Source organism: Aulostomus chinensis, chromosome 3, assembly GCF_037954235.1.
Source record: "Aulostomus chinensis isolate RoL2024-O1b breed Wild chromosome 3, RoL_Achi_v1.0, whole genome shotgun sequence".
In the NCBI taxonomy this organism is placed as follows: domain Eukaryota; kingdom Metazoa; phylum Chordata; class Actinopteri; order Syngnathiformes; family Aulostomidae; genus Aulostomus; species Aulostomus chinensis.
Genome location: NC_141322.1, coordinates 23,401,858 through 23,424,372, shown reverse-complemented (window position 1 = coordinate 23,424,372; position 22,515 = coordinate 23,401,858). Strand labels below are relative to the sequence as shown.

Genomic DNA, 22,515 nt, shown 5'->3' with positions numbered 1-22,515 from the left:
CCTCAGTCAAACCTGCAGAATCCGTATCCAAACTTCCATCACCATTACTGCCTCAAAACTCACCATCGATTCAATTAAATTTGAGTCCATTTTTATTCATATAGTGCCAAATCACAGCAAAGGTTTTCTCATGAAACTTTCCAAATCTAGTAGGAACAGAACCAACATCTTTAATTTATTTTAGAGAAACCAAACATTTCCCCCAATTGAACAAGCACTTGGGGGAAACATCGGTACAGACTGGGGCTGCAGGCGGGCGGCAATTTGCCTCGACCAAGCTGGAACAATCTTATCAAATTCAGATGATTCTTGACTGTCAGAGTCCCCTCAGCTTGGCTCCTCCCCCTTGGTGCTTTCTAAGCAGAAAAAACTGAACATTATAATAACAATAATAATAATAATAATAGACCATTTGCATCTGTGGCAAAAGTGGACTGTATGATGCCTCTTGTTACCGTGCTCTGTAATATATTGGAATAACCTCAAGTGTCCTCTGCTCTGTGTGCTGTAGTTCTTGTTTTATTTCCTGTGTCTTGATCTGCTACGCAGTAGTGTTGCTCCCATTTTAATACATTTTATGAGTCATTTGCTGCTGTCATAATTGCCTAGAAATTACAGGTACATTTAAAGATATATTTATTAATCTCTACTATTCCTTTAACTTTAATCTGTGTAAATGAATAAATAATAACATCATTAAGGGGAAGCCTTCAGATTATGTTTGTATCCCTTTAATACAATCTTGATTTAACATTAAATGCTTAAAAAAAAGTTCAAACATAATCCCACCAATGCCCAAAATAGTGTTATTTATTTATTTATTTGTTAAGGAAAAGAATGACCACTACACCAAATAGAAACAACGAGATAATGACAGAGCATCTGTTTTAACTTTCAAACATGCATGGACTCATGGTGAGGACCCATTTTAAAAAATTGTTGCCAGATGTGGGATTTAAATAACGAATTGAAAACTCTTCTAAAAATTATACCCATCGACATTTTTTCCAAACAAACAATAAAGTTGTACGGTTCGTAGATGACGTAGTTGGTGTGATAACATACATTATGAAACCCAGCAAATGAAGCAGTTTTAAATCAAAGAAACATCTCAGGCAGAAATCTCGTCTCTGGATTTGGGGGAAACGTCACTCACCTCGGTGCGACGCGATGACAGCTGTCGGTGGAGTGAACTGCGGAGGGAGCAGGAGTTGCGTCTCGGTTATTTTGGTGCGCGTAGGAAGGAGGAATAACTTCACGTAATGTTGGTAATGTGAGTACTTTTGCAATCTGCAATTTTGCAGATTACCAGTCGTTACATGAGCACTAAATTGCCGGATTCAGTGTATGATGCTGCTCCTCATGGCTCTTTAAGCGGATAAAAAAAAAAAAATAGCTTGCGCTGCACGAGTTTGGTTGTTAAGATTGGCTACGCTCGTGCGATATGGTTTCAGACCGAACCAATCAGATGACGGAGCAGGCGGTGCTGCGGCGCCACAACCGCCGCCCGGTGGTGCTACAGCGAAAATAAATCGAAGAGACGCAATGAATGGCGAGGTTACGCTACAGGAATGCTTTGTGGGATATGTAGTCTATATGAATGGGAGCTACTTTCCCTGTTATCGACACACACCGCTAAAAAAAACTACAAATCCGCCATTTGTAAATAGACCGGCTCCGCTTGCATCAGCGCGTGTGCTGGACTTAAACAGTGGCAAAGTTACCACATACACACAGCAGCCACTTGTCTCGTTGTAAAGTAACATAAGAATATTGCCGTTCTTTTAGCCAGTCGTCATTGTGAACGTAGCGGAGTAGTTACCGACGGCCAAATGAAGCTCTTCGTCAGTGAAGGCAACCCGCACTGCCTGAAGGTGTTAGCTGCGCTAGAAGTAACCGGAGTTCAGTGTGACGTTCAGTATGTCAATCACGACGGTAAGAAAACGTGGCTCGCTAATAGTAATAAAAAAAGAGTGACATCTTTAAACCGTTGTCGTTTGCCAAAAGTGGCGCTAGCTGACATTTTACTTGGGTTTATCAGGTGTGAGCTAAATGTGTTGTTGTCGCTAACTCTGGAATAGCTGAGTTTGGGGTGTTGGAACAAGCTGCCAGTCAGCTGTCACACTCATGAATGGGAAGAAAAATCTACATTAATCTCCCCTTTCTCTTTCTAGCTACTTCTATACCCGAGAAGGAGCTAGAAACTTCCCAACTGCCGATCTAATGTTAGCCTTTGTTTTGTATTGAATAGCTAAGTTAGTTACAGGTGGTTGGCTTCCTACTTGTAACCAGCTCTATTAACCTGTCGTAAACACCTGGATTGACTTACAGTTTCAGTTATTGAACTGTTTCATGGAGCCACACCCAAACTACTACTGTGAAGCAATTCCTGTGAGATGTGAGAGACTTCACCTCCAGTCCCAGATGTGTGTTTGTCCTCGAGGGTCTGGATGCCACACAGCCATAGTACTTTGAATCAAGCGGATGCTACTTAGAAGAATGCAATATATGTATAAATGTGGACAGGCGTACTACACACATTACATGAGTGAAACCACATGGTACAAATGTGAAATAAAGGAACACACCATTGAAACCGTGATTCAGCCCAAAAGCTGCGATAATAGTTTGGATGTATATAAAAGTAAAGACGACATTTTATTTCTGCCTTATTGAAATTGTAAATTAAATGAAACCCGCAGCCACCAAAACAAGACTGAAGTGAGGTGAGGGCACGTGTACTCGGAAAGCCTTACGTCTTGAGCTGCCCTGATGAATTCCAGATTAATACGATCAAATCCTTGACCTCAAAGTGACCGTTGTGTGTCTCATAAATCATTCTAGTAACTGAGAATTTGAGGTCAGGATTATCCTGGAAGCACTTGATGAGAGTGGAGTTCTTTTTCTCCTGATAGACACCATGTTTTATTCAATCTGTGTCCAGACAATATGTGTGTGGAGGTGTGTTTAAAGATGCACTTATTGTGTATATGTTGCATTATTCTCCAACCAAATCAGGTCCAACCAGTTTTGAAATAGCATAGCAGTCTTGTCTTGGGACTTATCTTTTGTTTGTTTGTTTGTTTGTTGTCAGAGAGAATTGTGCCCTTTCTTAGCCGTCCAGCCCTGCCAGCTCTACTCCTGCCTAGTGGACTGCACCTTTTCAGCTCCAATGCCATCTGCCGGTCAGTCAACCATCATTTACTCTGCTTGGTCACAGAATAAATGCTAAGGTAGCTTTAGCGTGAAGGATGTCTATCAATTTCTTAGAAATGGGTATCTAGAAAAGGAGGAGAGATCAGATTTTTCTTTTTGTTTTAGTGATGATCACTATATTTTCAGAGCATGTGATAGTTTCTGTCTCAAAAAGATCTGAAAAATACCCTTTATGTGCTGTAAAGGAGTCCTGATTTAAAAACTGTGGGATGATTTGAATATTGCACTTCATTTAATAAGGATTTTTTTGTTAATTTACTTCCCAAGTGGAGCATGTTTATTTTAATTTCTACCTATTTGACAATGCATTGTTGTTGTTTTTTTCTGCCTTAGGCACATGTTTGAATTAAGTGGACAAGAATGCAGTGAGATTTGCAACCAGTGGCTTGAATGGGAGGCCACAGATCTTCAGGTACACACACACACACACACAAAAAAGAACAGATTGTGTTTGATAAAAAATTTCACCATACATCTATTTGTTTGGTCTTTGAGTTTATACATGAACCATTTAATCTTCTTCATCCCTAATTGATGTTTGGTGGTGTTGGTGCAGTCTGCACTGCTCCAGGCCCTCCACTTGGCAGTGCTGCAGGGAAAAGGATCAGAGGTCCCCAATGTCCTCAGAGGCCCCCTCAACTACTTGGACCAAAGCTTGAGCAAAGGGACCACGCTGTTTTTAACTGGGGTAAAACCTGCTACTTGGCTCTAGAGTTACCATGAACACTGCAAACACAGAGGTGGAAATCCCCCCCCCCCCAAAAAAAGATATTTTATTTTGAAATTTTTATAAACTATAAGAAGTTAACATAATATATGTCAAAGGTTCTTTATGCCTGTTTGAGAGCTCAGCTATAGAGTCTCTGTGCCTCTCCAGGCTCCTCCAGCAACAATTTTTATCCGTCTGTTTTTTTTTGTTGTTTTTTTTTTAGATGCTTATGCTCAGCTAGTGATGCTTTTTGAATGAAAAGATTCATCAGGAGCGGAGGGTTACGTTTCACATGGGCCCGTGTTTTGATTGTTGTGGTGCAGTTACCTGATATATTTACAGTCTTGGCATGTAGTCCGTTTCAGCTGAACATACCGTCCATCTGCCAGCTCACAAAAACAATCATATTTTTAGGGACGGTGTATAATATTGTCATGTCATCAGTATCAACAGATATTAGCCATTTTTCAAATATGTAGATATCGGCCCAATAAGCCTGATTTTGCAGACTCTTGTAAACATTATTTTCTCAAATCCTTAATGTTTTTGTGTGTTTTTCAGTATGTACAAAATGTGAATCACATAAGCTGGTTTTCTACTGATAACACCTTGTAAATATCAGCTATTGGTTGTAAAACTATCAGCAATCAGCAAATATCAAACATCTTGTATCAGTAATTTTCATAATTCTGGTCTACAGGAATGGACACGTGGTTGGTTCAGCCCTTGTGTTTGTATTAATTGTTACAATTAGAGTCTAACATTTTGTTTGTTTGTTTTTTAAAATGTATTTCAGGAAGTTGTCTCTGTTGCCGATATCGTCTTGTGGGCTGCACTGTACCCTGTTTTATATGAGTCCACGTTAGCTTTGGGTAGGTAATAAATAAGATCCCATAACAATCCTTTCTAGAATTTATACATTCCTCCTCCACTCCTTCCTTCCTTTGGCTAATGCACCACAGTCCATCCCATGTATTTTCTAATCTCTCTGTCTGTGTTACTCAGGTGAACACAAGTCTGTGAAGGTTTGGTTTGACCATGTGGCTGGTATGAAGAGTTGCATGTCTGCTGCTCAGAAAGTGCTGCAGGGAAAAGGCCTGCAGGGCATGAAGAGCTACATGCAAAGGCAGCCTGCCCCTCATAGCAGAGACACACAACCATACAACAGCAACCCTGCTGAGGTATCCACCAGCTCATCAAGATCATTATTAGACTTCAAGCCTTCTTACTGATTAAAAAGCATCAGAGGTGCCTACTACACTTGTACAAGGTCCCAGGAAACATGTAGTTCTATCTTATCGATCGTTTAGCCGCAAGATGATCTATTGTGGTCTTAGTGTAATATATACACTCAGAAAGAGGTCTGAATGAACACCTGTTTTTTGAAAATGTTTATCATTACTTACCTGTCTTCATCACACCTTTTGCCATGTCCTTTGCACTGCTACCTATTTACGTATCAGAAAGAATGTAAAAACATTCAAATGGTTGCAAAACCTGAGATCACCTCTCTTTGACTAAGCAGCAATTTCTCAAGCAGACGCAGCCTGAGGGTGAGACTGGCTCTGAAGAGGCTACGCCTGCATTAGGATATAGAATGTGCAATATGTAGAGGGTACATCACACATCTTTATCCTCAAGTCTCTCTTTTCTCATGAGGGGATTTGACCTGGTGTCAGTCAGATTTACCTGGAGCAGCAGCAACGGCTCCCTGTCAGTCAGACAGTGTTGCTCAATGTGTAGGTCTTGAATAACTAAGAGTTTTAGCTTTGCAGGTTAAAGTTGGGGGTCATTTGTTTATATAGCTGGTGCTGGTGTGGAAAGAGAGACCATAGACGATGCAATTCTCTCTAAATATCTACTTCACAATAGAGTTTTGACTGGATGGTTTATTGAAGGGATGTTTGTTCGCACATACTTACATGCCTGATGTAATGTAATGGCTGCTCTGTACCCTCGTTTGTTTAGGGTGAGGAAGGGGAGCGTATGGTTTCAGAGGAGGAGATGGAGGCTGCTGCTCTCACCTGGAGAAACGGTTTAAACAGCTGCTCTTTGCTGGCAGACAGACAGCACCCCATGTAAGTCATTAAAAGTACCATTTCATCCTCAATCATCCGACTTGTGTACAAATTTTTTGTAAATATGTGTTCGTACTCACAGGCGCCTCAAAGAGGATTCCAGAGGTTTCAGTTGTAGCACAAACACTAGAAGGTCATTCAAGCTCAGACCTCAGCCTGGGCCATGAGCTCACTCTTGATTTATATTCACCAATCTCCTGAAACCTTCATATGCCTGGATAAAATTTACCAAAAGTTTTAGAAATATGCATTTATTTTTTTCATAAATTTGTAATAGTTCCTCAGAAAATACTTAAAATGTTAAAAATGATCCAACTACAAATGTTAAACTAACAATCAACCGTCACACATGTTCTAGAGAAGAGCATTCAAGTCATCACCAAACACCAGGACTTGTACTATTGAACATTCTGTTGTAATATGCCAATATGCCCGTCAACTTGTTTTGTTTTTTTAAACCAGTTTACCACAGGAGGGCAAGCGAAACATTCTGGTGACCAGTGCTTTGCCTTATGTGAACAACGTCCCCCACTTGGGCAACATCATTGGCTGTGTCCTCAGTGCTGACGTCTTCTCCAGGTACAACAGAATCTCTCACATTTTAGCACATACAGTTTACAAGTATGTACATCAGTGCAGCTTTCCAGTTCACACAGTCTCAGATTTTCCATTCTAAATTTCCCAACTTGCTTTTTTCAGCTCTTAACTGCCTCACTTTCTCTCCTTATCATTCATTCAAATATCTTTCTCTCACAAGCTATGTTTTTCTCCATTTATTTTTGTCGTATCTATATTTCCCTAATCCACATGTGCTTGCTTCCCTCATCTCTGGTATATAATCTCTTATCCTGCTCAGATACGGCCGTCTGCGAGGCTGGAACCTACTCTTTGTGTGCGGCACTGACGAGTATGGTACAGCCACGGAAAACAAAGCCAGAGAAGAAGGTCTGACACCCCAGCAGATCTGTGACAAGTACCACACCATCCACTCCAACATCTACAAGTGGTTCCAGATCGACTTCGACTTTTTTGGTCGAACCACCACAGAGAAGCAGACAGAGTAAGTAGACAGGGATGAAGAAAGAATACTGTGCAAGGAATTAAAGATGAGAGGTTCATCTTTGAATAATCAAAAGGTCAACATTGACGCTAAAGATTAAGTTATTGAGTTTAACCTCAAGATCTGAGTCCTGATGTGGGGTGAATGTGGTTCCCCTTCTTACACTGCTCGACATGTTTTTTTACGATTGCCTCAGAATAATGTCATTAAAGATTACTATAATCTTGCAGTAGACATTGAGGTAAATAGCTACCCCTCTCAATCATATATTCTCCTCAGTAATCCTCATTAAATCTCAGAGCTCATTGAGCATGATTGTAGTTACTTTATTTTTCAGGGGTTTGCCATATGAAATCATGTTACTGCTTCCTTTACAAACAGTTGAGAGTGACATGACTAGACTTTATGACTGTCATATACTGTCTGCTCCATTTAAGGCTACTTACCAAAATACATCCATGTGTTGAAAGCACATGAGGTGATTCTTATCCTGTATGGAAATGCAGCAGGTGTGTGATGCCAGTCAGAAAATGGAACTGGTCCTACAGGTTTGTGAAGCAATGGAGAGGTGTGTGTATTTAAGATGTCATCAAGCATTTTTTTTCTGATAGTTTATTTTAACAAGAACACTTCCATGTTCTGACAGTTGTGCTTCTTTAGTGAGTCGCAACAACATTTTGGTGAATTCCATTTAAGTAAAAAAAAACAACAACAACAACAACAACTATGAAATAATTAATGTGGGCTTTTATCTTGTTTTATCAAAGTTGTGATGTTATTGAAGCTATGAAAGTAATGGAATGCATGGGAGGCCTGTGTGACGTAGTAGAATTCTCTCAGCTCTTCATGGATCACAAACCAGACAGCTTCTCAGTTATACAGAGGATCACTAGGACATGGTAGTATGGTTCTGGCTGGATTTACCTATTTACACCTGGAAATGGAAAACAAGACAGATGTACCTCTCTTTAGTAGAGATTAGACTTTAATCCTTGATCTTGTATATTGCAAAAGATAAAACTCTTGTTTTGGAGCCTTGTCTTTGATAGAGTACAACATAAAAGGCATCAAACACCATGCACCAGCACTGTGTGCTTTGAAAAATAAAACAGCCTGCAGATTTCAGACTTTTGGATTGATTCATGAAAAGAATTTTGGATGTTAGGTCTTAACATTGTAGACCAAAGCTAACCATCAACTTGCTTTTTTTTCCTCATGTATATAATCAGTAAAACAAACCCTGCCCTTTATCTTCCTTTTCAAGCAGTTTTCTGTGTTTTCTCTATTGCTATTTAGATCCTGAAGGTTTCATAGCCAACTTATCAGAGTCTACCCAAGTTATAAACCAAAGAATTGTGTGGGATGAATGTCTGGTCAGTCTTGTCAGTGAGGCAGCGATCAAGTGTCACGGCACTTCCGATGTCATCCACGCATCCCTTACATTATCCTCGCAGGATTGCCCAAGATATTTTTTGGAAGCTCCATAATCATGGTTTCCTGGTGGAAGACGTGGTGGAACAACTACGTTGTGAGAGCTGTCAACGTTTCCTGGCCGACCGTTTCGTAGAAGGCATCTGTCCCCACTGCAACTACCCAGAAGCTCGCGGTGACCAATGTGACAAGTGTGGGCGGCTCATCAATGCAGTGGAACTCAGGGTGAGTTCTCGAGAGAATCTCATACGTAGCCTCCAGCGGTTCAGGGGCAAAGTGTGGTGACCATGATGAATCTCACGTAATCCTTGTCGCAGAAGAGAATAGCTGCTCTGGAACTGTTAGGCTATTTCTAGTTATCCTGGTAGATATACACAAAAACTTACCAGGATTACACATCAGTTTAAATATCCCAAATTACCACAATTATTACATTTCATCTGTAATCCAGTTGTTTTGAGCACTTCATATGTATCACACAAAAAGTGATATGATCTGCAGTTGTGTGTAAAGAAGGAAATATTTCAGTGTGATAATTAAGTGCTTCTAAAGTTAACAGACCACTTTTCTGAGTTAATCACAAAATGTAAATGGATGCCTAAACAACAACAAAAAATATCAGATGCTGATGAACAGTAGCACCAAGTGGAAGTTAAAGGCTGGATATTCTAAAAAAAAAGGTCAGGTTGCTGGATAGTAACACTTCCACTGTAAAACATTTTACGGTGGCAACAGTCAGTATGTCAACAGTACACAAGGTGGTCGTCGAGGTTGAAGGCCAGACACGCTGCAATTGGACAAGTAAACCAAATTAATGTCGCTGACAAATGTTCAAAATGTATCCCATAACGAAGCAGCAGTGCATTAACTCCGGACTCGTTGGAGAAATCTGTTCTGTACCCATTCTACTACATGCATTTTCCTCCTCTGCACCCAATCTTGACTCAAGTGAAACAGACTTTCTCAGTCCATAAACCAAATACAGGGAAATGCCACAACAAGCTGTCCCTCAATGTAAACGTAGCATCGTGGCTGCAGTGGAACTTAAGACCACGTATCCTTTAATCAGGATGCAATCAAGCAGTCCTGTGTTGATCATTGTGGATGACTGTCCCCTCCAGGAACCCCAGTGTAAAGTCTGCAGACAGACTCCAGTCGTTCGTTCCTCCAAACATCTCTTCCTGGACCTGCCAAAGGTATGCTTTTCACTTTTCATGCATTTTTTTTTTTTTTTTTTTTTTGGGGGGTCAGGGTTGTCCTCTTTCCAGTTTTGTCACAGGGATTGAGCTCAGTGTAAGCCTGTTGAGGCAGTGCAAGTATCAAAGTAGCATTCCAAGTCAGACAGTGTGTGGAGGGCAGTTATTCTCTTTCTAGAGCTGCGGTTTAAAGTTAAGACATTTTGGGTGGGTTTTTTTTTTTCAGCATTCTCTCTCTTTTTAGTTGGAGGCTCAGTTGGAGCAGTGGCTGGAAAAGTCCACTAGTGCAGGAGACTGGACAGCAAATGCCAAACAGATCACTCGCTCCTGGCTGAGAGATGGACTCAAACCTCGCTGCATCACCAGGGACCTACAGTGGGGAACACCAGTACCTCACCAAGACTTTAAGGAGAAGGTCTGCTTTTGTCATAGACAAAACTGTGCTTTTAATTTGGTAACATTTCTTTTTCTTCACTCATGAGGAAAAAAATTACAGACACCATGTTTACAAAGCCCTTCTGATTGGCTTTATAATTTGCAGAGTATCATGAATGCAAAAATCGATTAGTTTCCTCTAATGTTTCAGTATGAGGTGATCCTGCTGGGCTTTAATGGCACTAACACATCGCTGGGAGGCTGTTTAGTCGTCTTGTTGAACTCTGATCACTTCTTTTAGCACACATTTTACATGCACATTGAAAAAAAAAAACAAGCAGAAGGAAATATATTAGTTTCTAATTTTGTTTCGTTTTTTTAAGCTACCTTGTGAATTAGCATCCCTAACCTGGTGGTTGTGCTTCTTTTTATTGTCATTCTTGAAATGGTCATGCCTTTTCCAGTTGGACTTATGCCAGCAAGACTTCCATCTCTAACTTAACACAAAAATATTGTCAATTCTTCTGCAGGTGTTCTACGTGTGGTTTGATGCACCCATCGGTTACCTCTCCATCACCGCCAACTACACTGCCGAATGGGAAAAATGGTGGAAGAATCCCAGTCAGGTAATGCCCATCCACAAAAATGTATGAGCCAAGCAGAGTACTGATAAACAAGCTTGGCACAGAACATTTTTCCCTTCTTTCAACACAGAGTGGGTCTGATTGCTTTTCTCATTGCTCCATCTGGTCTTGTGCGATCTCTAATGTGAAACAGTCGAAGACACAACCTCTTTCATCATGAATGAAATGCACAGTTTTTTACCCACAACTGCAATAAACACAAAGTAGATTGTCTTGAAGGCAGGGACGTTTTTATTTTTAGTTCTATTACAGTTAAAAGCCTCTTATATGACAGTACTTTAAAAACAGGAATTATATCTCAAGAATACTCTGCTGGATTACAAACAATCAGAAGACTCCAGTTCATTCAGAACATGGCAGCGAGAGTCCTCGTGTATAGAAACAAAAATGAAAGCGTCTTAAATCAATTCAATGGCTCCCAGAACAAAACATTGTTCATCTTTTGCAGGCATCTACACCTATAGGAAGGATCCTATGCACTGTTTTATAAATGAGGCTTTCCTAGTGTGTGTGTGTGTGTGTGTGTGTGTGTGTGTGTGTGTGTGTGTGTGTGTGTGTGTGTGTGTGCGCGCACGCGCGTGTGCTGTCATATGAGTTGAATAACACACAGCTCTGCTTCCTAACATGAGCATCAAGCTAAGTACCTCATTATTACATGCTCATGTACACATGTTCTTCATTTAGCTCCATCAAGTAGACGGAAAATCCTTAAGGTAAAAGAAAATGTACCATTTGCTCTCAAAGCTATCTTCGTCATTCTCACTGACTCATGTCTCTCCATGTAAAACCCCAGGATTGAGGTGTGTGTGTGTGTGTGTGTGTGTGTGTGTGTGTGTGTGTGTGTGTGTGTGTGTGTGTGTGTGTGTGTTGCAGGGAGAGATAGAGATGGGGGTTGGGTAGAGCTGATAAGTCCTCTTTGAACTGGATGATCTCATGATGATCTAATATGATGTCATCCTCACGGTACAGTTTTATCTCTGCCACCAGGTGGAGCTGTACAACTTCATGGCCAAGGACAATGTGCCATTTCACAGTGTGGTGTTTCCCTGCTCCCTACTGGGAGCTCAGGACAATTACACACTGGTCAATCACCTGGTGGCCACTGGTGAGTGACTGATGTCACCATCTCCTGGTGATGAATGTCTTTGAAATAACACTGCAATGACATAGACTATGATCACATCGTCTCCGGCGATGACATAACTCCATTCGAGGGCTGAACGTTGACTGATCCTCAAATTTCTTCCCTGTAGAATATCTGAATTATGAGGACACAAAGTTCTCCAAGAGTCGCGGTGTTGGTGTGTTTGGAGACATGGCCAAGGACACAGGTATCCCCTCGGACGTGTGGCGCTTCTACCTTCTGTATGTGCGTCCAGAGGGGCAGGATTCAGCCTTCTCCTGGGCCGACATGGCTCTGAAGAACAACTCGGAGCTGCTCAACAACCTGGGCAACTTCATCAACAGGTTGGCCATTGAGGAAAAGATTCAAATATTTGTCAGCCAAAAAAATATAGGTTTACTTTAGAATAAGACTTTACTCAGCAGTTCTACCAAGATACGGTTTTTATCCATTTGTTTTCACTACTTCTATTCGAACTCTTAAGATCAGATCAGTCATCTGTGAAATAAAAGTAGGACGATTCACTTCAAGTTGCTCATTTTTTTTACGCAACAAAACTGTCACCCAGGCCCACTAACAACTAGGACTTCACTTCCTTGTACTTGTTGAAAAAGAATGTTAGAACTGTAACTATTACAAGAGATTCACCCCAGTTTTCTAAATTTGTTTGGGATGGCGTAATTTAGCCCCAATTACATCGCCTCAAATGATTTTTAAAAGATCAGGGTTAAATCCCACATCAAAGATTTTTCTCTGTAGCTTTTTTCAAAGTACCTTGATCTTCAAAATTGGTCTCGGGCAGCAACGTTGATGCCTAATTGGTTCAAAAATATCTTGTAGATTGCATCCAGCCTAAGGTGTTAAGAGGTAGAAAGTATTTTGCACCAGAGAGAGAAATTCTGTCCTTGCCTGGATCCAGCCCTCAAATCACACCATCATCGCAGAATACACACCACGTTCAAACTGATAGATGGCTCTGGACATTCATTAAAAAAACACTACAATCGCAGGTCAAAGTCAATACTGGACAGATCAAGATGAGTCTTCATAGTAAATAGAAACATTTGTGTCAGAGCATTTTGGTCTGGCAGACCTTCCTCAGAGGCAGAGAGACGAGTAAAATATAGGTCGGTATGTTGCATCAGACGTGACAACTTTCTCACTGTGAACATCCCCCTGACGTACACACACAACTCACTCTGAAGAAAGCAGAACTCTGTTCGTGTACAACAGCACCAGAGTATCGCATCACATCTGGCAACAAAAATGTATAATTTATAAACAATTAGCAAGTAACATGCCTTTCTTCTTGTTCACTTCTGTCTCTCCTCTCTCTCTTTTGCGTATTATTCTCTGACCTCTATTTTTTTTCCCCTCTTGCCGCTCTCTTATTCACTCTCCTCCAACCCTCTCAATCCTCCAGAGCTGGCATGTTTGTCACGAAGTTCTTTGATGGCTGTGTGCCTGTGATGGAGCTACAGCAGGAAGATAAGAAGCTCCTGGCTTTGGTGGGCTGGGAGCTGCAGCAGTATATCCAGCTCATGGACAAAGTCAAGTAAGACCATTTCAATTATACAGCTGTCAAAGTCCATCCTAGAGAGGAGATGATGTAATGGAGGAGGAAATGCATTGTTCAATTGTCAAGAATTTTAATTACCCTCAACATATGTTTAATTTATTTATTTAAAATAGTAACAACTGCCTCTAGGTTAATTGTTTATTTTCATAAGCTGTCGTTAGAGGTAAACTAAATCCATTAATAATTGAAGAGAGAACCATATTTGGTCTCAGACTGAAGTAGCTTTTGTATAATTTGTTTTATTAATAGCTTTGAATACTTTCAATATTCTAAATACAGAATTCGTGATGCTCTGAAGCACATCTTGAACATCTCTCGCCATGGCAACCAGTACATTCAAGTGAATGAACCCTGGAAGAAGATCAAAGGAGAAGAAACAGAAAGGTGATGTGGTGGTGAACAGCTCAGCTCGACGGTTTTGTTTTATTCGAGGGTTTGTGGATTTCCCAGTTTTGCCAGTAAATGTGTGATTTCCTATTTGATATTGAACCAGAAACTGACCAGTCGCCTAACAGGAAAGGACCCAGTCACTCACACATATTCCCATATATTTGGAATCAAAGGAAAATCACTTCATGATTTTTCTGAGGAAAGCAGTGCTTATTGGCTCGGCTGATATTGAAATGTTTTTGAAACTTTTCTGTGTGCGTGTGTGTGTGTGTTTCTCTTCAGGCAGCGTGCAGGCACAGTCACCGGTGTGTCCGTGAATATCGCCTGCTTGCTGTCAGTGATGCTGATGCCATACATGCCATCCGTTAGCCAAACCATCCGGGATCAACTCAACGCTCCTCATTCTTGCGTCAGTACCATGTTGCAAGGCACTGGCACCTTTGTATGTGCCCTTAGCGCCGGCCACCGAGTTGGCACTGTGAGTACGAACACACACATTCATACACGTGTAACATAATAGTCCTGATGTTTTGACCTGGCTGCTGCATTCCTTCACTACTCTTATGACACACTGACTACACTTCGTGTACATGCAACTTCTCAACTTTTTGACAAACTGCATGCATTATTGTCATTGCAATGTTATTTTACATCATTGTACAGAATTTCTTTCTTCAAAGACAGAAATAGACGGAATCTACGATTGCAAAACTTCTTAAATATTTATGCAGTGGTTTAAAAACATTTTTGCCTTTTTTTAATCCGACCAACCTCTGATTCACAGGTCAGTCCGTTGTTCCAGAAACTGGAGGTGGACCAAATTGAAGCTTTGAAGAAGCGATTTGGTGGACAGCAGGTATTTGATGTTTATGATGCCTAATGGTCTGTGCATGAGATCAGTCAGATCTTGCAGTAATGTGTTTTGACTATTTATTAATAATAAAAGAAGAAAGAATTGATAATGCACTGCTATTCACTGCCAGCTGTCAGGACTGTCATGGTGAATATAATTCGTGTAACCCAACACAGAGCAAATGTACAATAAATGCGTTGTTTATTATGCGTCCATCATATTGATAAAAATAATCCCTCAGTAAACCTTCTCCTCACCCACCTTCCCTCTCTAGTCTGAAGATGAGGCACCCAAAAAAAAGGTATCCATTGGCGAATGTTTGTGAGGAGTCCACGCTGCCGCTGCTGTGTCAATGTTGATTATTGCATGCCTTCACTAATTCTAGCAGCTCATCTAATGCCTTCGTGTTTTAATTTTGTTTTCACTTCATCCGCGTGTGTCCAGTGTGATTCATTGTCTATTCATACATCATGACTCATAAAATCCCGTCGGCACCTTGAGTGATAACTGTTATTGTCCCAAATGAAGTAAGTAATCTCTACAAATAATAACCATCAGAACAATTCTATCTTCTATTTTCACATTCAGAAAACATCGCCAGACACTGCCAGCACTCCGTCCGCCGCTATGCCAGCTCCCGCCGCTGAAGCGGTGGCGGTGAACGGAGTGGACCCGGAGAGAGCCAAGCAGCTCACACAGGCCGTGGCTGAGCAGGTGACAGCACGCCGTTAATCAAACTACCATGAAACTAATTCCATTTTTAAATTAATAAGCATATTTTTTTAATATTATTTTGATTTAATTGCTTTTTATTAAGATAGTTTTCTTATAAACTGATTAAGCAGGGAAAATTTCAAGGGTCGCTCTTAAAATCAAATCCCGCACACGACAAAGTACTGGCCGCAGATATTGATAGTGGTTCTTTTTTTTTTAAATCTGTAATTAATTGTTGGTGAAAATTGCCTGTAATGCCTGCATTTATAATGAATTGATCCAAATTGTATTCTATAGAAATGTATATATTTTTTTCCATTTAAGATTATAATTCCGCCTCTTCAATATTACAAAATTTAGACTTCTCAGCATTGCCAATGCAAACAAACATGAACAGCTACGACTATCAAAGAGCTTTTATTGTTAACACCTTATTGGTGATAAGAAAGCTGCCAATCTGTGTTTATCCATTACCTCTGAGAGGTTTAGTCATTTGGCTTTAAGAAACGGATTAAAAGCTGTCATGGTGTCTGTCACAGGGAGACAAGGTGCGAGCCCTGAAAGCCCAGAAGGCGGAGAAGGCTGTGATAACAGCAGAAGTGGCTAAACTGTTGGACCTGAAGAAGCAGCTGGCTCTGGCTGAAGGGAAGAGCCCTGAGCCTGCACCTCCTCAGAAAGGCAAGAAGAAGTGAGACAGACAGGGAGAAAAAAAAAAATCAAGTGTAAGCGATTGATGGAGGTTTGTCAGTGGAAGGGTTTGAGGTATGATGGTGGAGAATGGGAACACGATGTACACCAAGAGATGAGGGTATTAGCTAAAGGCAAAGCCGTGACAGGATCTAAGACAATGTGGTATTGGCACCAAGGACTAATGAAATGCTGGATAGGCCGGCGGGGAAACGAAAACACACAAAGAGAGAGTCAAATGAATACAGCTACAGAAAGGAGGGATTTTTCCAAATCCCTACACCAAAAGAAACTGATTTTTATACTCTCCCTGTGATAAAGTCAGCATATGATATTAGCGTTGGAAGGTGTGTTGCGCATTTCAAGATGTTTTTTTATATCCTTTACGAAACTTTTTTTTTTCTTTGCGATTTGCTACAAATACCACTTTTGAGTCCTTTAAATAAATTATGTTCCAAGCGAAATATTGTCTGTTCACTCTTCCTCCCCCTCCCCTGCCAAACGTTGCAAAAATTCATACACGGGTAATTAAAAAGACAGAAAAACAAAAACAACTCTTGCCATGAAAAATTGCAAATGTTTTCTTTTTATTGCAAATTGGTGATTACAATAAAGGATAAAAGAAACAGTATAGTAAAATACATGTATTTGATGCCATCAATGATAGAAGCCATGCATATTTATTCTACAATTAGCAATTTGTGTGACTGCGATGAGAAAATAACTGTTGGTATATGACAGTACAAGCCATTACAGTACAATTTTATATATTACCGAATTATATAAAAATAGTAGTACAGAGTAGAACAATTTATAGTAATCCTACCACCATTTACCCATATTAATAAAAAAGGTCAGCTTAGAAAGTATAGCCGGGATCTACTTGCTGTATTTAAATGCACATACACACACAAGCCAGAGCTTATAAAAAAGTAAGAAAGGGTATGAATTCTCTCCTAAAACACATTCTCTCATACTCACACTGGAAGGGGCACATTCAGAACTTTTCCTGAGCTCCTTAACTCTCCACAAAATGGGGCAAATAATCTCTGCTTGCCAGATTGCAGCCCTTAAAAAAAGTAGGAGTTTACAATTTATTGCAAAATGGCGGGTAAGGGACGACAATGAAATGCACTCTCTGAATCCTTTCTGTCCAACATACCAGTCATCAAATGCTCACAACTGTCATGTCTAAAATTTCTATTTCGTTTAACTTTTCTTTAAAAGTTACAAAACATCCATCAAGACTTGTGCCTGATATGCAATAAGAGCTTTCTGCTTCCTTTTTCCTTTGTACATGCTGTGTCTTTTTATTTGCCGCAGTGCTGTTGCAGCCCATCCCTCTGTGCGTTTCCTTGTTTTGACTTTCATCACTTTCCTCCTTCTGACCATGTTAGCTCTCTGTCTCTTCCAAAAATCATAAGAGTAAAAATCTTTGGTCTCCATACTTTCCAGTCTAAGAGGCATTTCATGACTACCGTATTACACCTTTCCTCACCACTGCTTATTCCAATTCTGTAGGACCAGTTTTACTCTTCCTTTCTTCCATCCTGACCCTTTTTTCCCCCTCATTTCCTGGTGTTGACAAGTCTCTCTATCAGGGCTCTACGTGTCCTCTGGACTTCCTCTCCCAACCTTTCAATCTCTGCTTTCAAGCGCTCATTCTGCTCCGTCAGCTCCTGCACCTTCCTCTCGTTCTCTTGCTCTCTTTCTTTCCGACTCTTTTTGGCAGACAAATATGACGAGGACGTACGCTGCGTGGAGGAGGCAAAAGAGGACAAGGCACCGTTGGCCCTCTCACTGGTGCTCCTCTTACGTTTTCCCAGGCGGGAAGACGAATAGATGGAAGGAGAGGAGACGGGTGAGGATGGAGAGGAACAATTTTGAGAAGGCGACTGAGAGGCTGAGGAGGAGCAGGATGGAGAATCTGGGACGCAGGGTAGTTCTTCCTCACTGGCGGAGGGAGACGCCGGTTGGACGTTATTAGCCTGGTGGTGTTGATGATGGTGGTAGTAATAGCCACTGCTGATCACCGTCCCGCTTGGATCCACCGTCCCCACTCCTCCTTCACTCAGCAACTCAAAGAACTCCGGGGGCAGCAGGTCACTGCCGCCTCCTGTCGAGCTATCTCCACTTCTGCCACTCTCAGCCTCCGCCCTCCGCTCCTCTGCAACAGCTGGACTCATGCAGGAGGAGGAAGAGGAGGATGATGACGATGAGGTGTGATGCAGAGGTTGGGTGTTGTGGATCTGCTCTGTCGCCCTCTGGACGCCCTCTCCCCAAGTCTGGCTTCCGTCCGTCAACCACGTCAGGGAACAACTCTCCAGAACATCCAGAAACTCTGGATCCTTCTACAGGTACAAAGCGTAAATGTCAACACCTGCCAAAACGGGTCAAATGTCACAAATTTTTAAACCACAGAAGGTGAAAGGAAGTTTCTTTCATCTGAAAGAGTTACAAATGTTCAAATACACTCAAAGGGTGAGATGGCCAGACATTCTTCAGGGCTACTGACCTCGGTGCATGTGGGGGCGCGTGCCAACTTTGCCCCTCCCGTGTCGGAGCCCAGAATATCCTGCAGGTCCTCATACCACGCCTCCAACTCTGCACCACACAACGGCCCCACGCCAGGGGGGTACGGCGGGGGCAGGTGTAGCCACTCGGCAGTCATCTCGCCAATCAAGTCGCAATGCACAGATACTCGGCCACACAGTTCACACTGGACCTGAGAAGGAGCAGACACACACACACACACACACACACACACACACACACACACACACACACACGAGGGTTCAGAAACAGGCACAGGTTTTAAGTCCCATTTACTCTACAATAGAATTATCGTTTGTAGGTATTTGACTAAAACCGGTGTTTATCACTGAGGAAAATCCTGTTGGGAGTATTTATCAGTATAATGAGTTACACCGGGATAAAGCAAACAAGACCCAAGTAGAGTACTGGGTGAATAAGAGTGAAGTGAAAGTGCTGATAAGAGAAAATTAAATGTTCAAAATAAGTATAAAAGCTTCAATTATGCAAATCCAAAGATGATGTGAAATAATAATAAAAAAAAAGGTTTACATCAATTCAGAGGGGATGCTGCAAGATTAAAACACGAAAGAAGCAAATTACCTTTAGAAAGTCTCTGTTAATCAAGTCTGCCAATTTGTTGGAGATAACTTGTCCCAACAATTCTGAAAGAAAAAAGGTATGTGGTTAGTCTTTTCTCCCCCCCCTCAACTGTCCAGGAAGCTGAAATGTGTTGAGATTTCAGGATGAAAGTGATGATTTTGCAAACTGTTTAGAAACGAGATGTGCAATAAATTAGCAGATAAATCCCTGCTCTGGGAAATATTACAAATTAATACAAAGTACTAATACAAAAAAGATCAGTTATTGCTTCAAATATCAAAGAGGATAAAGAAGTACAATTTTTTGTCCCTTCATTCATGTAAACAAAGACCTACATGATCTCTACTGCGCCCCCTGCTTTCCACGCTCCTCCAAACACGTTGGGATCGACAAAACAAGAGGTTGAAAACGACTGCCTGAGACCTGCAGGTCTGACAAGCTCATCTGCTGCTTGTTTTAAATGTTTACCGCGGTTTGACCCAGAATACAATTCATATCCATCATTATTTATTGTAGACGACACTGGAAAATTACATAAGGGCTTCTTCTAATTGTCTCCTTTGATGTGCCAACAATAATAAATAAATAAATCAATCAAATACGCATTCCTCCACTGATTCAGCCTTGGAGTGATTTACAAAGTTAAAAAAAAGAGTAAAGTAAAAATGTATATTTATATAAATATATTAAACTTGGTGTCAAATGGCATGAATGCAGTCGTTTGAAGTTTTAATTCCTTCATAAAATACCCTCCAAATGTTGTTTTTCTATACAATAATCCAATGTTATTTTTTTCTGGTTTTAGTTAGGCTTCATGTCCACTCTTGTGTGCCAAGACAATTACGTCATGGAAATGCAAGTCCAGCAGCAGGAATGGGCGAAACAAAAGGAAAACGTAGAGAGAAAAGAAAAGCGTGGGATGAGGACTGATGCCAAAACAAAAACAAATAAATGACATTTAGCGAATCTGTCACACTCGTATTTAATCGATAAGGAATTGTCAAAACAGTTAAAAAGAGAGAAAACAAGTATGGCTGAGCGGCTCAGTCTCGACCTCACAGCTCCACCACACGTCGGAGTAACGTTGGGCTAAAGTCAGTCACACAATTAACCTGCAAAACGGGTAAATTAATAATAACACAGCTAAATATGTCGTTGCGATATCAAGGTTTTGAAAAAGTTTCACGGGTGAACGTGTCAAAACCTTAAACTCCGATCTGCCAACTAAGCGTCAACCACACATTTATGCAAGTGAACAATATTGACAACTGCTATTCTGAAAACGACAAAAAATACCCGCCCATAACAAAAACCTCAATGTGCACTTTTAAGTTTAATCTTTTTCTTTCCATTAAATCAAATCACCTCATAAAGTGACATTACTTCCTGGAAGACTTACAAAAAAAAAAAAGGAAAAAAGCTCAACCTACAAACTTAAAAGTCTTAAATAAATGACAAAAGTCCATCACTTACCCTTTTTCTTTTATTCGTTCGCCTTCTCGACTGTCTTGAATTCGAATGTAGATACTTTAGTAAAAATTGCTGATAGCTCATGTTAACCATTGTTCAGTCTTGACGGCCGAATGTGAATTTACGGAAACTCCCGGCGGTGTTTATAAAGAGTGAGCGGCCAACCGAACCTTACACTGGGAAGACGGTTTCCCCACAACCGAACCTGACGACACGGAGGGGCGTTTTGAGGGTCCAATCAGGAGAGCAGGGTTAAGATCTTTCCCTTGGCGACATCCAATAGCGTGGCCGAACGTGGAGGGGGGAGGGCTCTGGCGGCGCCCCGGCTGGTAGTCCTCTCTGTTTTTCTGTATAGTTTGTGCGAGCAGCAGTTGTGATGCAGTCATAAGACGGCCAGGACGAATTTGGGGCGTATGGGAGTCACATGAAAGGAATGATGCAATGCTTGGCAACCAATTTCTAGCTGGGGATAACACCAGCAGAATCAGAACATGTTTTATTAAATAGTGTTGGCTCTAACAAAAATCTAAAAATATACATATATGCATGCATGGATATCCAATGTCGAAGAATTGTTTGTTTCCCGGGACACAAAGGCTTATCTTTACGAGCTGGTGCCGCGGTTGAAAGAAAGGGGGTTTGTTGTGTTTATCGGTTATTCGCTGCCGATATTTTGTTGTTATTATCGATTAACATCTGACCTCAGCTGTTTTTTGTTGTTGTTGTTTTTTTTTAAATTTTTATTTCACGTGCCTGCCTGTCTGGAGCCTCTGACTTTACACACCCCCTTACCCGCGTGATAATCCGCGAAGAGGAAAATTTTGAGGGGAAAACAAATTCAGAAATCAAACAATTTCAAAATACACAAAACGTCTCAGAACGATACCTGTAGTCGGTATGAGCGCAATTCAGATGGACACGTGATCCGTAACCTGCCAGATTTGTGTATAATACGGTATCTACATTGAGCGCACGTGCACTGTACTGAGTCTTTTCATACCGCGCGCGCTGTCGCCTCTCCGCGAGACATGAAAACACGCCGGGCCGGCGGAGCGTCTGTGGCGCGAGCCGCGCTCAGCTGGGTGGGATCCAACAGCAGACTGTCCCCCCCCCCCCCTTTTTTTTTTTTTCCTGATGTCCGCTCATATTTTGAGCTGTTGATGATGAAATCCAACAGAATTCTTTATTATTCCTCAACAATGATAACATTAACTTTAAATCAACAATCTTCTTTCTGTAATGTGTTTTTTTTAATTGTCATATTTGTCATTATTATATTCCGAAACTGTTTTTTTCCCCTCTACATAGCCTACCACTGTAATTCAAGGAGTTACTCGGAAACGTGCCGTCCTAAACAATAGTTGGTTAAAAAGAATCGGTAATCATATATCGGATACACTGTAACTTCAAAAGAAACCGATCCAAACTGAAATGGTAGTTAGAATAAACAAATAACGACAGAAGACCCACATGGTCTCTCTTATCACATTTATCCACTGAGACAAAAGAGATTAAACTGTTAATATGTGAATTACCACTTTTATCAATACCCTCACTGCAAAGTTAATACTCAATTTTTTTTTTAAAGTGTAACTACTACGTCGACCTGCTTCTATAGAACAATATAAACGTGAGATGCGCAGGTCGGTCACAGGCACACCGCAATGTTACATCAGCAGATAACCGCCTGTTATTGATTATCTTGTCAACAAAAACCTCATGGATACGTTTCAGTTGAGTGATGTCACGGAAAAGTCTTCTTTAAACTCCCTCCCGAGGATGTTACAATCACAATGAAGGTCTTTAAAAAGCGACATAGCGATACAATCTGAGATGAGAAGGTCAAAGAGGTCAG

At 41.0% G+C, this 22,515-nt stretch overlaps 3 protein-coding genes across 7 annotated transcripts in view; 1 reads left to right on the top strand and 2 right to left on the bottom strand.

The window, feature by feature from the left end:
- The window catches only part of arhgap9 (Rho GTPase activating protein 9), a 40,007-nt gene extending 38,551 nt beyond the window's left edge, over window positions 1-1,456 (bottom strand). For 2 of the 4 annotated variants that reach the window (XM_086199814.1, XM_086199813.1), the window contains exon 1: window positions 1,157-1,448. The gene's annotated coding sequence lies outside the window, so the exon portion shown is untranslated. Of the gene's footprint in view, window positions 1-1,156 lie in introns of all 4 variants that reach the window. The other 2 variants (XM_086199811.1, XM_086199812.1) reach the window with 2 other exon arrangements.
- Window positions 1,457-1,671: 215 nt separating this feature from the next.
- mars1 (methionyl-tRNA synthetase 1) lies at window positions 1,672-16,536 on the top strand. 2 transcript variants are annotated; one of them, XM_086199815.1, is made up of 22 exons: window positions 1,672-1,935; window positions 3,095-3,185; window positions 3,550-3,628; window positions 3,773-3,904; window positions 4,722-4,797; window positions 4,931-5,106; window positions 5,894-6,003; window positions 6,466-6,582; window positions 6,860-7,063; window positions 8,518-8,719; window positions 9,616-9,690; window positions 9,935-10,105; window positions 10,596-10,691; window positions 11,697-11,814; window positions 11,963-12,176; window positions 13,256-13,387; window positions 13,691-13,795; window positions 14,084-14,279; window positions 14,586-14,657; window positions 14,929-14,955; window positions 15,243-15,368; window positions 15,908-16,536. In XM_086199815.1, exons 1-22 carry the CDS (start codon window positions 1,833-1,835, stop codon window positions 16,058-16,060), a joined length of 2,775 nt encoding a protein of 924 aa, XP_086055941.1. In that variant the 5' UTR covers window positions 1,672-1,832; the 3' UTR covers window positions 16,061-16,536. The 2 variants fall into 2 exon arrangements, with proteins under 2 accessions (XP_086055941.1, XP_086055942.1); XM_086199816.1 differs by lacking the exon at window positions 14,929-14,955 and having other exon boundaries at window positions 1,673-1,935.
- Window positions 16,537-17,116: 580 nt separating this feature from the next.
- ddit3 (DNA-damage-inducible transcript 3) lies at window positions 17,117-20,821 on the bottom strand. The gene is made up of 4 exons (XM_086199817.1): window positions 20,664-20,821; window positions 19,191-19,252; window positions 18,571-18,780; window positions 17,117-18,406 (listed from the first exon to the last, which is right to left on the bottom strand). The coding sequence occupies exons 3-4, from the start codon at window positions 18,724-18,726 to the stop codon at window positions 17,624-17,626; spliced, it is 939 nt and encodes a 312-aa protein (XP_086055943.1). The 5' UTR covers window positions 18,727-18,780; window positions 19,191-19,252; window positions 20,664-20,821; the 3' UTR covers window positions 17,117-17,623.
- Between the last annotated feature and the right edge of the window lie 1,694 nt (window positions 20,822-22,515).

Excerpts from the sequence above, each read along its gene's own strand:
- mars1 (XM_086199815.1), top strand. The coding sequence starts at position 1,833 with ATGAAGCTCTTCGTCAGTGAAGGCAACCCGCACTGCCTGAAGGTGTTA. Across the intron at positions 8,720-9,615 it reads TCAATGCAGTGGAACTCAGG|GAACCCCAGTGTAAAGTCTG; the intron begins GTGAGTTCTCGA and ends TGTCCCCTCCAG. Across the intron at positions 11,815-11,962 it reads CAATCACCTGGTGGCCACTG|AATATCTGAATTATGAGGAC; the intron begins GTGAGTGACTGA and ends TCTTCCCTGTAG.
- ddit3 (XM_086199817.1), bottom strand. The coding sequence starts at position 18,726 with ATGACTGCCGAGTGGCTACACCTGCCCCCGCCGTACCCCCCTGGCGTG. Across the intron at positions 18,407-18,570 it reads GCGCCCCCACATGCACCGAG|AAGGATCCAGAGTTTCTGGA; the intron begins GTCAGTAGCCCT and ends TTGTACCTGTAG.